This window comes from Rhinopithecus bieti, unplaced genomic scaffold, assembly GCF_001698545.2.
Source record: "Rhinopithecus bieti isolate Rb0 unplaced genomic scaffold, ASM169854v2 scaffold_34391, whole genome shotgun sequence".
NCBI classification, from domain to species: Eukaryota; Metazoa; Chordata; class Mammalia; order Primates; family Cercopithecidae; genus Rhinopithecus; species Rhinopithecus bieti.
Window position 1 is genome coordinate 201,073 of NW_016814542.1, and position 13,240 is coordinate 214,312.

Here is a 13,240-nt window from a genome sequence, read left to right on the forward strand (position 1 = left end):
TTTTTTTTTTTTTTTTTTTTTTTTGAGATGGAGTCTCACACTGTCACCCAGGCTGGAGTGCAGTCTCATGATCTCGACTCACTGCAACCTCCACCTCTGGGTTCAAGCAATCCTCCCACCTCAGCCTCCCAAGTAGCTGGGATTACAGGCGTGTGCCACCACGCCCAGCAAATTTTTTTGTATTTTTAGTCGAGATGGGGTGTCGCCATGTTGGCCAGGCTGGTCTCGAACTCCTGACCTCAAATGATCTGCCAGTCTCGGTCTGCCAAAGTGCTGGGATTACAGGCGTAAGCCACCGTTCCCAGCCCAAAAGTATGATTTTATATGAGGTTACAATCTGTTATTCATAATTCTGAAGTCCAAAAAGTTTGAAAAATTATTATTCATTTTGCTACATATATATTGGTTTTGATTACAGGATGCCTCAGATCCAGCTACTACATTTTTAAAATACCCTCAAAAGAGTGGCCCTAGGGATTTTGAAAAAGGCTGTATACATATATTCCAAATAAAAATGTTACCTGATATTCAGAATCCAATCTAAATGAAGAGTCTCCTGAGTGATAGGTATCATTTAAACTACTTCCTCTACTTCCAGACATCATCCTAGTGCTTAAGGAGCTGGAGGGTTGAACAGAAATTCTTCTTGGAATCCTTGAAGGTTTAGACTCCATTCTTATAGATTTTTCTGTGAAATGAAAATTTTCATTAATTGCCTTTGGGAAAACATGAAAGCCTTTAATGTTTAATCCTCCTTAATCATTAGCTCAAATAAAAAATTAACTATACAAATTAACCATATCTGACAAGGTAAATTGTGAAATGATCACCACTTCTCTTCCACAAAGCAGAAGTTGATCAAAGGTTTTCTACCATCCGTTAAAGGAAGCAAACGAACATGGTAAAAGTGGAATGAAGCACTCTGAGGTCTGTTGTTTCCAAAATCTGGGCTCTTTTCCTTACTCAATTTTGTCTATTACATATTCTACATGAATTTGTTCTTGATTCTCTTGGTATTCTCTAATTTTTGTATTCAATGCTCATACCTGTCGTACTATTTGCATACCCTTTAACACAATGTTCTCACAAACCTTTGTTTATGTGCCTGGAAAGTCTATACATTACCCACCCAATTCTTGGTCATCGGTTTAAACACAAGTACCTTTCTTCTCTGCATATGTTTCTATTTCATACATACTTTTCATACTACTATGTGTTTTAATTTGTTTACCTTTCTATTTCCCCATCTCAACAATGAATTTTCTAGGTCAGAATCATTTAAAGTATTTTAAAATCACTGCCTGGGATATGAATGAACTTTCTTTTTATTTACTACTCATAGTAGGATCTCTTAATTATAACAAAAATAATAGCAACAGCTGATATTTATTAAGTATTATATGCACGGTCTGACAGTAAGGACCTTCTGATTAACTGTTAGTTCACTGAATCTGCAGACCAACCCTGTGAGACAGGTATTATATTATCTCCACTTTATAAATAAGAAAACAGGCACTGAGAGTTTAAGTTATTTGTATGTGATCACAGAGCTAATAAAGTGTTTCTCAAAATGTTTCCAAAGATTGTTTATGGTACTACTGGAAAATGACACTTTAAGTAAAAAGGTCAATCTATAAATCTACACATACAGTATGATTCTATTAATGCAAATAAAATGAATAAAACTTCTAAGAAAAAAACTAAAATGCTAAATTTATTTTGTGGAACTGAGTGCTTTCCACTTTACAGATTAATAATTTCCAACTTTTCCTCACTAAACATTCCTAAACCCAGGGCAAAAGTAATGATTACCCATGCCTGATTATTAAATATACATAAATGGAATCATACAATGAGTACTCTTTTGTATCCAGCTTCATTTGCTCAACATTATATTTGTGAAATTCATCTGTGTTGTTGTATGCAGTTTTAAGTTCACTCTAATTTCTTTACATAGCATTCCACTATATGAATGCACACAATTTATTTTCCCATTCTACCATGAATGTTCGCTATATTGTTTGCATTTGGGAGCTGTAATAGTGCTACTATAAAGACACTACCACTATAATTTAAAAAGCTTTTTTTTTTCTGAGACAGAGTCTTGCTCTGTTGCCAAGGCTAGAGTGAAGTGGCACGATCTCCGCTCACTGCAAGCTCCACCTCCTGGGTTCATGCCATTCTCCAGCCTCAGCCTCCAGAGGAGCTGGGACTACAGGCACCCGCCAAAACATTTGGCTAATTTTGTGTATTTTTAATAGAGACGGGGTTTCACCATGTTAGCCAGGATGGTCTCGATCTCCTGACTTCGTGATCTGCCCACCTCGGCCTCCCAAGGTGCTGGGATTAGAGGCATGAGCCACCGTGCCTGGCCTTAAAAAGATTTTAAAATATTCTGAGGCAAGGATTTACAAGGCCTCTGACTGTATCTCATATAAGTGGAATCATACAATATTTGTCTTTTCATGAATGGCTTATTTCCCTTACCCTAATGTCCTCAAAGTTCATCTACATTGTACCATATGCCAGAATTTCCTTCTTTTTTATGGCTGAACATTATTGCATTGTATGCATAGTACGCATAGTCATGCATCACTCAAGAACAGGAATATATTCTAAGAAATGCATCTTTAGGTGATTTTGTCACTGTGCAAAAATAACAGTGTATATACACAAACCTGAATGGTATACTCTAATACCTGGATTATATGGTATAACCTATTGTTTCTAGACAGCAAACCTGTATAGCATGCGACTGTACTGAATACTGTAGACAACTGTAATACAATGGTATTTATATATCTAAACACAGAAAAGATACATTAAAATAATTAAGAATAGTCAAATCATAGAGAAAGAAGATTGGTGGTTGGCGGGGGATGGGGAGTTGTTTAATGAGTGTGAAATTTTGGTTTTACAAGATGAAAAGAGTTATGGAGATAGATGTTAGTGATGCTTGCACAACATTATGAATGTATCCAATAATACTGAATTGTACACAAACATGGTTGAGATGGTAAAATTTATGTTCTCTGTATTTTATCACAAAAAAATAACAGATTGGGGGGATGGCGCATGTGGTCAGACAGCAAGCTGTTGAATTAACACCTGTATCTGGAGCAGCAGAACCTCAGATTCTTCCCCAGTTCCATTCCCCTAAAGATAGAATATTTATTCTCTGGAGAATAAAGATTTCCTAGATAACACTCTTGTGTCCTCCACACCTCCCATCTCCCACACACGACGTACAATCATCTCTGCAGGAGTTTAGGCATGGTTCAGTCTAAGGAATAAAAGAAAATTTATACACTCAATATTGAGACCCAAAGACTCTTTCATGGTCCTGTTTCTACAATGCTGTCAGGAGACTAAGGGATTCTACTCTTGGATCACCAAACACCAGTGATAAGATTTCTGAATGTCATTTGAAATGTCTTCACTTCAATAGCTAGCCTTTCACTAAACCATTCTATCCTACAGCAAAGGCTGCTAGTCACCAAGAGTTTCTCATCGGGACTTTTAGTGCTTCCCTCTAACTGACAAACATCAAGGACTACCACGTAATCAAGGAAGGCCTCCAATATGAAAGAAAGACCAAAGTATACAATAGTAACAACAAAACTTTAAGATGCTGTAGGGAGAGGAAAATTTGGGGGAAAGGGGTTTATTTCTATCCTCACAGAGATCAAATAACATTCATTCATTGGGAGGAAATGTTTGCAATCTACCCATCTGACAAAGGGCTAATATCCAGAATCTACAAAGAACTTAAACAAATTTTATAAGAAAAAAATCAAACAACCCCATCAAAAGTGGGCAAAGGATATGAACAGACACCTCTCAAAAGAAGACATTTATGCAGCCAAGAGACACATGAAAAAATGCTCATCACTGGTCATTAGAGAAATGCAAATGAAAACCACAATGAGATACCATCTCACACCAGTTAGAATGGTGATCATTAAAAAGTAGGAAACAACAGGTGCTGGAGAGGATGTGGAGAAATAGGAACACATTTACACTGTTGGTGGGACTGTAAATTAGTTCAACCATTGTAGAAGACACTGTGGCAATTCCTCAAGGATCTAGAACTGGAAATACCATTTGACCCAGTCATCCCATTATGCAAAGGATTAGACCCAAAGGATTATAAATCATGCTACTATAAAGACACATGCACAAGTATGTTTATTGCTGCACTATTTACAATAGCAAAGACTTGGAATCAACCCAAATGTCCATCATTGATAGACTGCATTAAGAAAATGTGGCACATAAACACCAAGGAATACTATGCAGCCATAAAAAAGGATGAGTTCATGTACTTTGTAGGGACATGGATGAAGCTGGAAACCATCATTCTGAGCAAACTGTTGCAAGGACAGAAAACCAAACACCGTATGTTCTCACTCACAGGTGGGAACTGAACAATGAGAACTCTTGGACACAGGGCGGGGAACATCACACACTGGGGCCTGTCACAGGGTGGGGGGCGGGGGGAAGGATGGCATTAAGAGAAATACCTATTGTAAATGACAAGTTAATGGGTGCAGCACACCAACATGGCACATGTATACATATGTAACAAATCTGCAAGTTGTGCACATGTACCCTAGAACTTAAAGTATATAAAAAAATTCATTCATAAAGTAAGAAAAGGATGGGCGAGAATACAAAGACAGCATAATCAAGAGCTTATGGAAATTCAAAATGCCATATACTTGTTAAAATGAGATACACTGAAATAAATTCAACATAAGGATTGGGAGTAAGTCGCAGAAACCTCCTGGAAAGCAGAACCAAAACAAATAGCAAATGTAACATGAAAATAATTATCCAGAGAGTTATCATTTGACTGTGGTTACAGAAAAAGGAAATATAGAGAAAATTACCAAATAAACTTTTCTAGAAACGAAGAACAGAACTTTCCAAATTGAAAGGGCTCAAGACTACGTAAGAAAAAAGACCAACACTAAGCACAATATATCACCGTGAAACTGCAGAAACCAGAAGTAATGGAAAGATCCTGTAAGTTACTAGAATGGAAAAAATGGGTCACATACAAAGAGAATGTAATCAGAATGGCTTAACAGCAACAATAAAGACTTAAGACAATGAAATAATGCTTATAATACTGAGAAAAATGTTTAGCCTTGAATTCCAATCTAGCAAGTAAATTTGAAGTGGAGAACAGAACATGTTTTCAGACATGGAAGGTCTCAACAAAACAAAACGACCAAAAACACAACCAGATGAAGCTAAATGAAAAGCATGTCCTAGAAATAAGGGAGTGTGAGGCAGGAAATAACAAGATACGAAACCCAGGAAGCAGCAATAAAGGGGAAGTTAAGAAAGATGGTATGCAGAAAGCATGGGAAGCAAACAAATCAGACTGGAGCAGGACCTCAGGTAGCAGAAGTTCGAACAAAAGAAAAAAGCATCACATGGAAACCATATCTCATTGGCACGTAGTAGAGATGATGGTATAGCTGGAAAACACAGTGTGTATATAGAACAGAAGGCAATTTTAAGAATTAATTTTTTAACTTGGAAAAACTTAGCTGTTCATGAAAGAAGGCATGATTGTATTAGGTGAGCTCTTTAATATTTACATACTCATAATAATGTAAATACAGACTACTGAATCAATTTGTTACATATTGTGAGATGGAAGTGGGCAGTGGGAAATAAGAATGATAGGAAACAATGAAAAACCATGAAATAACCATATAAGCACCCTGTTTAGAAAAATGAAAGTACATAAGTCCTAAAAGAAATAGTAAATACTAGAGGGGCACTGCCTTTGCAAAGTGGGACTAGAGATGGGGTAAAGGGTAAGGAAAAGGACTGCTCTTTTCCTTAGAAGCAGGATGACCATATTTCCCTATTTGCCCAGAACAGTCCTAGTTTATGTTCTGAAAAATTCTAATTTATGCTTATTATCCCAGAAAAATTATTAATAGTGCCTATGCTATCTCTTAAAAGTGGCCTCATTTGGATGATAAAGCTTATGGTCACCTACATTATAAATCTTTTCTACCATCAGCTTTTTACAAACTATATACGTATTTGGTAAGTCGATACAAAATACTTCATTAAAAAAGAGGTAAATCCTGAACTGGAAATTTAAAAAGGCATTCATTAGGAGAAAGAATATTAATGGTTAAACACTGACAATGCAAAAGCCCATGAAAATTTAACAAGTAGCAGATGTGGTATTTTATCAAGGTAGCTAAGAAGACACTAAAGGTATATGCAATCTGAGAATTTTGGGAAACAAAATGCTTTTTAAAAGACATACGCCAATATTAAGTTCTATGACAATAGTGCTTCCTAATAATACCTCTCATAGTTTACTCTGACTACATTTATACCCAGTTCTTACTTGTAGAACTAAACTAACCTAGTAGGAAATCTGCTTAAAACAAACCTCCTTGGGAGAAGGCAAAGAGGCAGAGTCCTCTGAGAGAGATAATTTGATATTGTATGAAACTATTTTTGGCAACTCCTCCACATAAATTGATTGAATTTTGACAATGTAGGTGTTACATGAAAACTTACATAATTTGGTTGCATAAGTTGTAGGTCAAAAGCACAAAATATAGTGAAAAACAAAAATGTGCAGTCCTTGAGAAACTTCTATCGAATCACTTAGAAGGTTCTAAGATGCATCTTTTTAAGTTCATTCATTCATTTAACCAAGTTCTTTGGATACTCATGCACTACGCACGGTAATTAATACTCAACAAGCGAATGAGGTAGGGGGACAACACTAAACATTCTGTAAAGAAACTGTAGTCTAACAGGGAACAAACTACACAAATAATCACATAACTTCAATAGTTCTAAGTGCTACAAAGGAAAAGGTATATAGGCTGGGCGTGGTGGCTCACAACTGTAATCTCAGCACTTTGGGAGGCTGAGGTGGATCACTTGAGGCCAGGAGTTCGAGACCAGCCTGGCAAACACAGTGCAACCCTGTCTCTACTAAAATTACAAAAGTTAGCCAGGTGTGGTGGCACACGCCTGTGATCCCAGCTACTCAGGAAGCTGAGGCACAACAATCACTTGAAGCCGGGAGGTAGAGGTTGCAGTGAGCTAACACCAGACCACTGCACACCAGCCTGGGCAACAGAGAAAGACTGTCTCAAAAACAAAAAAAAAAANCTGACAAAGGGCTAATATCCAGAATCTACAAAGAACTTAAACAAATTTTATAAGAAAAAAATCAAACAACCCCATCAAAAAGTGGGCAAAGGATATGAACAGACACCTCTCAAAAGAAGACATTTATGCAGCCAAGAGACACATGAAAAAATGCTCATCACTGGTCATTAGAGAAATGCAAATCAAAACCATAATGAGATACCATCTCACACCAGTTAGAATGGTGATCATTAAAAAGGCAGGAAACAACAGGTGCTGGAGAGGATGTGGAGAAATAGGAACACTTTTACACTGTTAGTGGGACTGTAAATTAGTTCAACCATTGTAGAAGACACTGTGGCAATTCCTCAAGGATCTAGAACTGGAAATACCATTTGACCCAGTCATCCCATTATGCAAAGGATTAGACCCAAAGGATTATAAATCATGCTACTATAAAGACACATGCACAAGTATGTTTATTGCTGCACTATTTACAATAGCAAAGACTTGGAATCAACCCAAATGTCCATCATTGATAGACTGCATTAAGAAAATGTGGCACATAAACACCAAGGAATACTATGCAGCCATAAAAAAGGATGAGTTCATGTACTTTGTAGGGACATGGATGAAGCTGGAAACCATCATTCTGAGCAAACTGTTGCAAGGACAGAAAACCAAACACCGTATGTTCTCACTCACAGGTGGGAACTGAACAATGAGAACTCTTGGACACAGGGCGGGGAACATCACACACTGGGGCCTGTCACAGGGTGGGGGGCGGGGGGAAGGATGGCATTAAGAGAAATACCTATTGTAAATGACAAGTTAATGGGTGCAGCACACCAACATGGCACATGTATACATATGTAACAAATCTGCAAGTTGTGCACATGTACCCTAGAACTTAAAGTATATAAAAAAATTCATTCATAAAGTAAGAAAAGGATGGGCGAGAATACAAAGACAGCATAATCAAGAGCTTATGGAAATTCAAAATGCCATATACTTGTTAAAATGAGATACACTGAAATAAATTCAACATAAGGATTGGGAGTAAGTCGCAGAAACCTCCTGGAAAGCAGAACCAAAACAAATAGCAAATGTAACATGAAAATAATTATCCAGAGAGTTATCATTTGACTGTGGTTACAGAAAAGGAAATATAGAGAAAATTACCAAATAAACTTTTCTAGAAACGAAGAACAGAACTTTCCAAATTGAAAGGGCTCAAGACTACGTAAGAAAAAAGACCAACACTAAGCACAATATATCACCGTGAAACTGCAGAAACCAGAAGTAATGGAAAGATCCTGTAAGTTACTAGAATGGAAAAAATGGGTCACATACAAAGAGAATGTAATCAGAATGGCTTAACAGCAACAATAAAGACTTAAGACAATGAAATAATGCTTATAATACTGAGAAAATGTTTAGCCTTGAATTCCAATCTAGCAAGTAAATTTGAAGTGGAGAACAGAACATGTTTTCAGACATGGAAGGTCTCAACAAAACAAAACGACCAAAACACAACCAGATGAAGCTAAATGAAAAGCATGTCCTAGAAATAAGGGAGTGTGAGGCAGGAAATAACAAGATACGAAACCCAGGAAGCAGCAATAAAGGGGAAGTTAAGAAAGATGGTATGCAGAAAGCATGGGAAGCAAACAAATCAGACTGGAGCAGGACCTCAGGTAGCAGAAGTTCGAACAAAAGAAAAAAGCATCACATGGAAACCATATCTCATTGGCACGTAGTAGAGATGATGGTATAGCTGGAAAACACAGTGTGTATATAGAACAGAAGGCAATTTTAAGAATTAATTTTTTAACTTGGAAAACTTAGCTGTTCATGAAAGAAGGCATGATTGTATTAGGTGAGCTCTTTAATATTTACATACTCATAATAATGTAAATACAGACTACTGAATCAATTTGTTACATATTGTGAGATGGAAGTGGGCAGTGGGAAATAAGAATGATAGGAAACAATGAAAACCATGAAATAACCATATAAGCACCCTGTTTAGAAAATGAAAGTACATAAGTCCTAAAAGAAATAGTAAATACTAGAGGGGCACTGCCTTTGCAAAGTGGGACTAGAGATGGGGTAAAGGGTAAGGAAAAGGACTGCTCTTTTCCTTAGAAGCAGGATGACCATATTTCCCTATTTGCCCAGAACAGTCCTAGTTTATGTTCTGAAAATTCTAATTTATGCTTATTATCCCAGAAAATTATTAATAGTGCCTATGCTATCTCTTAAAAGTGGCCTCATTTGGATGATAAAGCTTATGGTCACCTACATTATAAATCTTTTCTACCATCAGCTTTTACAAACTATATACGTATTTGGTAAGTCGATACAAAATACTTCATTAAAAAAGAGGTAAATCCTGAACTGGAAATTTAAAAGGCATTCATTAGGAGAAAGAATATTAATGGTTAAACACTGACAATGCAAAAGCCCATGAAAATTTAACAAGTAGCAGATGTGGTATTTTATCAAGGTAGCTAAGAAGACACTAAAGGTATATGCAATCTGAGAATTTTGGGAAACAAAATGCTTTTAAAAGACATACGCCAATATTAAGTTCTATGACAATAGTGCTTCCTAATAATACCTCTCATAGTTTACTCTGACTACATTTATACCCAGTTCTTACTTGTAGAACTAAACTAACCTAGTAGGAAATCTGCTTAAAACAAACCTCCTTGGGAGAAGGCAAAGAGGCAGAGTCCTCTGAGAGAGATAATTTGATATTGTATGAAACTATTTTGGCAACTCCTCCACATAAATTGATTGAATTTTGACAATGTAGGTGTTACATGAAAACTTACATAATTTGGTTGCATAAGTTGTAGGTCAAAAGCACAAAATATAGTGAAAACAAAATGTGCAGTCCTTGAGAAACTTCTATCGAATCACTTAGAAGGTTCTAAGATGCATCTTTTAAGTTCATTCATTCATTTAACCAAGTTCTTTGGATACTCATGCACTACGCACGGTAATTAATACTCAACAAGCGAATGAGGTAGGGGACAACACTAAACATTCTGTAAAGAAACTGTAGTCTAACAGGGAACAAACTACACAAATAATCACATAACTTCAATAGTTCTAAGTGCTACAAAGGAAAAGGTATATAGGCTGGGCGTGGTGGCTCACAACTGTAATCTCAGCACTTTGGGAGGCTGAGGTGGATCACTTGAGGCCAGGAGTTCGAGACCAGCCTGGCAAACACAGTGCAACCCTGTCTCTACTAAAATTACAAAAGTTAGCCAGGTGTGGTGGCACACGCCTGTGATCCCAGCTACTCAGGAAGCTGAGGCACAACAATCACTTGAAGCCGGGAGGTAGAGGTTGCAGTGAGCTAACACCAGACCACTGCACACCAGCCTGGGCAACAGAGAAAGACTGTCTCAAAAACAAAAAAAAAAAGAAAAGGTATAAGCAAGAGCAGACCAGTGGAAAGAGGCATTTGAAGCTTAATGTTTTAAACCAAGACTTAAAGACAGTGCAAAAAAAGTTCACACGTACAATCTTTCTTCAATGGTCAATGAAATGGTCTTTTCCTTCTGTCACTATATCATGCTTTTTAAAATTCAGATTTCATCTCAGAGCTGGACAGTTAGGCTATCTTTCTGTCTGGTAATAAGAAACTTATGACCAGGGCTGATTTTGTAGGTGTGGGCTCTGAGCTTCATTAAAAGTTTTGCAACTGCCATAGTGAACTACGCCTCACTGAAGTCCCAGTCATGATAGATCCACTAGAATCTTATGCTCCTGTTCCTCATTAACAAGTCTACGACTGAGGAATGCGAGGCACTGACAAGAGGCTAAGCTTTCTATTCTCCAGAATTGGTAATGAGTGTGTAAGGAATGTAATTAGCTACAAAGCCACATAAAAAAATATGATTAGTATTTGAGACTTTTCACTTATTGAACTTTTTGACTTGTGAGATGAAAGTTTCTGGATGAAGACTCTCTGAAGCTGATAATGCAGCTGCTAGTTTACCTAATAAGACATACTTTTACTCTGTTAAGTATGCCTTCACCTTAAGGCGTTTTAATAGTGGTTGACACAGCAGCAAGAGTAAAAAACCTGTATTCATACCAATTCAACAATTTATGTAGTCCGTCTGTATCTCACAAACCTGTGGGCTTGCTTTAGCTATGAAAAAAAAGAACTGTTTTTTAAATGGGTGACTCCATTCCTCTGGGCATCCTAAGAAACTCTGAAGAGATCCAGGACATAAACAAGGTAAGGACTCTTAACAGGTCACCTCCTCACAATAAGGTGGACTCCAAAAGACCACAACCTCAGATTAAGAGTTAAGCTATTAGGCCAGGTGCAGTGGCTCATGCCTGTAATGCCAGCACTTTGGGAGGCCAAGGAGGGCAGATCACAAGGTCAGGAGTTTGAGACCAGCCTGGCCAATGTGGCGAAACCGTCTCTACCAAAAATACAAAAAAAAAAAATAGCTGTGTGTGGTGGCTCGCACCTGTAATCTCAGCTAATCCAGAGACTAAGGCGGGAGAACTGTTTGAATCTGGGAGGCAGAGGTTGCAGTGAGCCAAGATCATGCCACTGTACCTCAGCCTGAGCAACACAGCAGGACTCCGTCTTGAGGGGTGGGGGAAAGCTTTAAGCTATTAATAGAAGTAAACCAGCTCTTGTGCAGATTTGCAGCCCAAGTTAATGTTGCCTGCTTGGTAAATGGAAGTTCAAATCCTGAATTTGGTTTAAGGTGGTCCCAATTCAGTAATCCACCAGGAACATGGCAGAAGCCAACATAAATCTTGCTAGAGGAATATGCCTTCATGCTAACTTTCAAATTATTTCTACAAGTAATTTTTCAAGTATAACGAACAAGGGATAACTAAGTATACAGCAAAATAAGATACCACAAACAAGGTCTTTGAGACACAAGATGAGAGAAAAAAATGGAGTAGCAAAACATCAACTCAAGCATTTTAGGCAGATTATAAAACTATGCTTTGTTTAAATAAAGAGAAGTTTGAAAAATACAGGCAAGCAACAGGAAACTGCAATAAGAGCACTTTTTAACAAATACACAATAGCCATAATATAAACAACACTACGAGGATAAGACACCCAAAATGGAAGACATTATGTAAGATAATTGGCCTTGACTCTTCAGAAATCCTCCATGGCTGGGTGTGGTGGCTCATGCCTGTAATCCCAGCACTTTGGGAGGCGAGGCAGGAGGATCACGAAGTCATGAGTTCAAGATCAGCCTGGCCAATATGGTGAAACTCCATCTCTACTCAGAATACAAAAATTAGTGGGGCATAGTGTCAGGTGCCTGTAATCCTAGCTACCTGGGAGGCTGAGGCAGGAGAATCGCCTGAATCCAGGAGGCGGAAGTTGCAGTGAGCCAAGATCACACCACTGCACTCCAGCCTGGGCAACAGAGCAAGACTCTGTCTTGGGTTGGGGCGGGGGGAACTCCGCCAATATTCTTGGCCTCATACTAAGCACTAGGCAGTGGCAGTCCACTACTGGAATACTCTGAGGGTAAATAAAGCAATAATAAAGCTCATACCCATCTCAACTATAGACAAAACAAAGTCAACCCATCATACTGATGCCCCAACAGAAGTAGAATATGCCCATATCAATGCATAAATATTATTTATCTCAGTCTCTAATCTGTTCTTAGTTTAGCACTTAGTCAAAACTTGTACGATGCACAAAAATCCAAGGAAGAAAAAAATCCATTACCAAGAGATAAAATGGCAGAAGCAGACCAAGATTCGGCCCTAATGTCAACAAATGAGCAAACTGATGGGCTTAAAAGAAGACTAGGTAAAACTGAAAAACTGGGGGAGGAGGAAATAAGCTAGAAAAAAAAAATCCCCTCAAACTCAATTAGTATTAGGATTATTAAAGGAAGAGACATGTTGGCTCCACGGGTGAGGACCCAAAGTCATGGAAATGGATAAAAGGCAGATTCAATACATACTTCTTAAGTCAGAAAGGATTTACCTAACAACTGGGAAAGGAGGGAATTATTTATAATACTGATGAAGAACGAACATTTTACTGTTTTCTTTCAGGGGTTGGGAG

General features: G+C 37.7%; 1 protein-coding gene across 11 annotated transcripts in view; it reads right to left on the reverse strand.

Annotated features, from left to right (window-relative positions):
- The window catches only part of MARCHF7 (membrane associated ring-CH-type finger 7), a 61,119-nt gene that overhangs the window by 39,368 nt on the left and 8,511 nt on the right, over nucleotides 1-13,240 (reverse strand). For all 11 annotated transcript variants that reach the window (XR_001881355.1, XR_001881354.1, XM_017851307.1 and 8 more), the window contains one exon: nucleotides 522-688. Coding sequence is in view for 9 of the 11 variants with exons in the window: in XM_017851307.1 (XP_017706796.1) it covers nucleotides 522-674 (153 nt within the window). In the remaining 2 variants the exon portion in view is untranslated. The remainder of the gene's footprint in view (nucleotides 1-521; nucleotides 689-13,240) is intronic.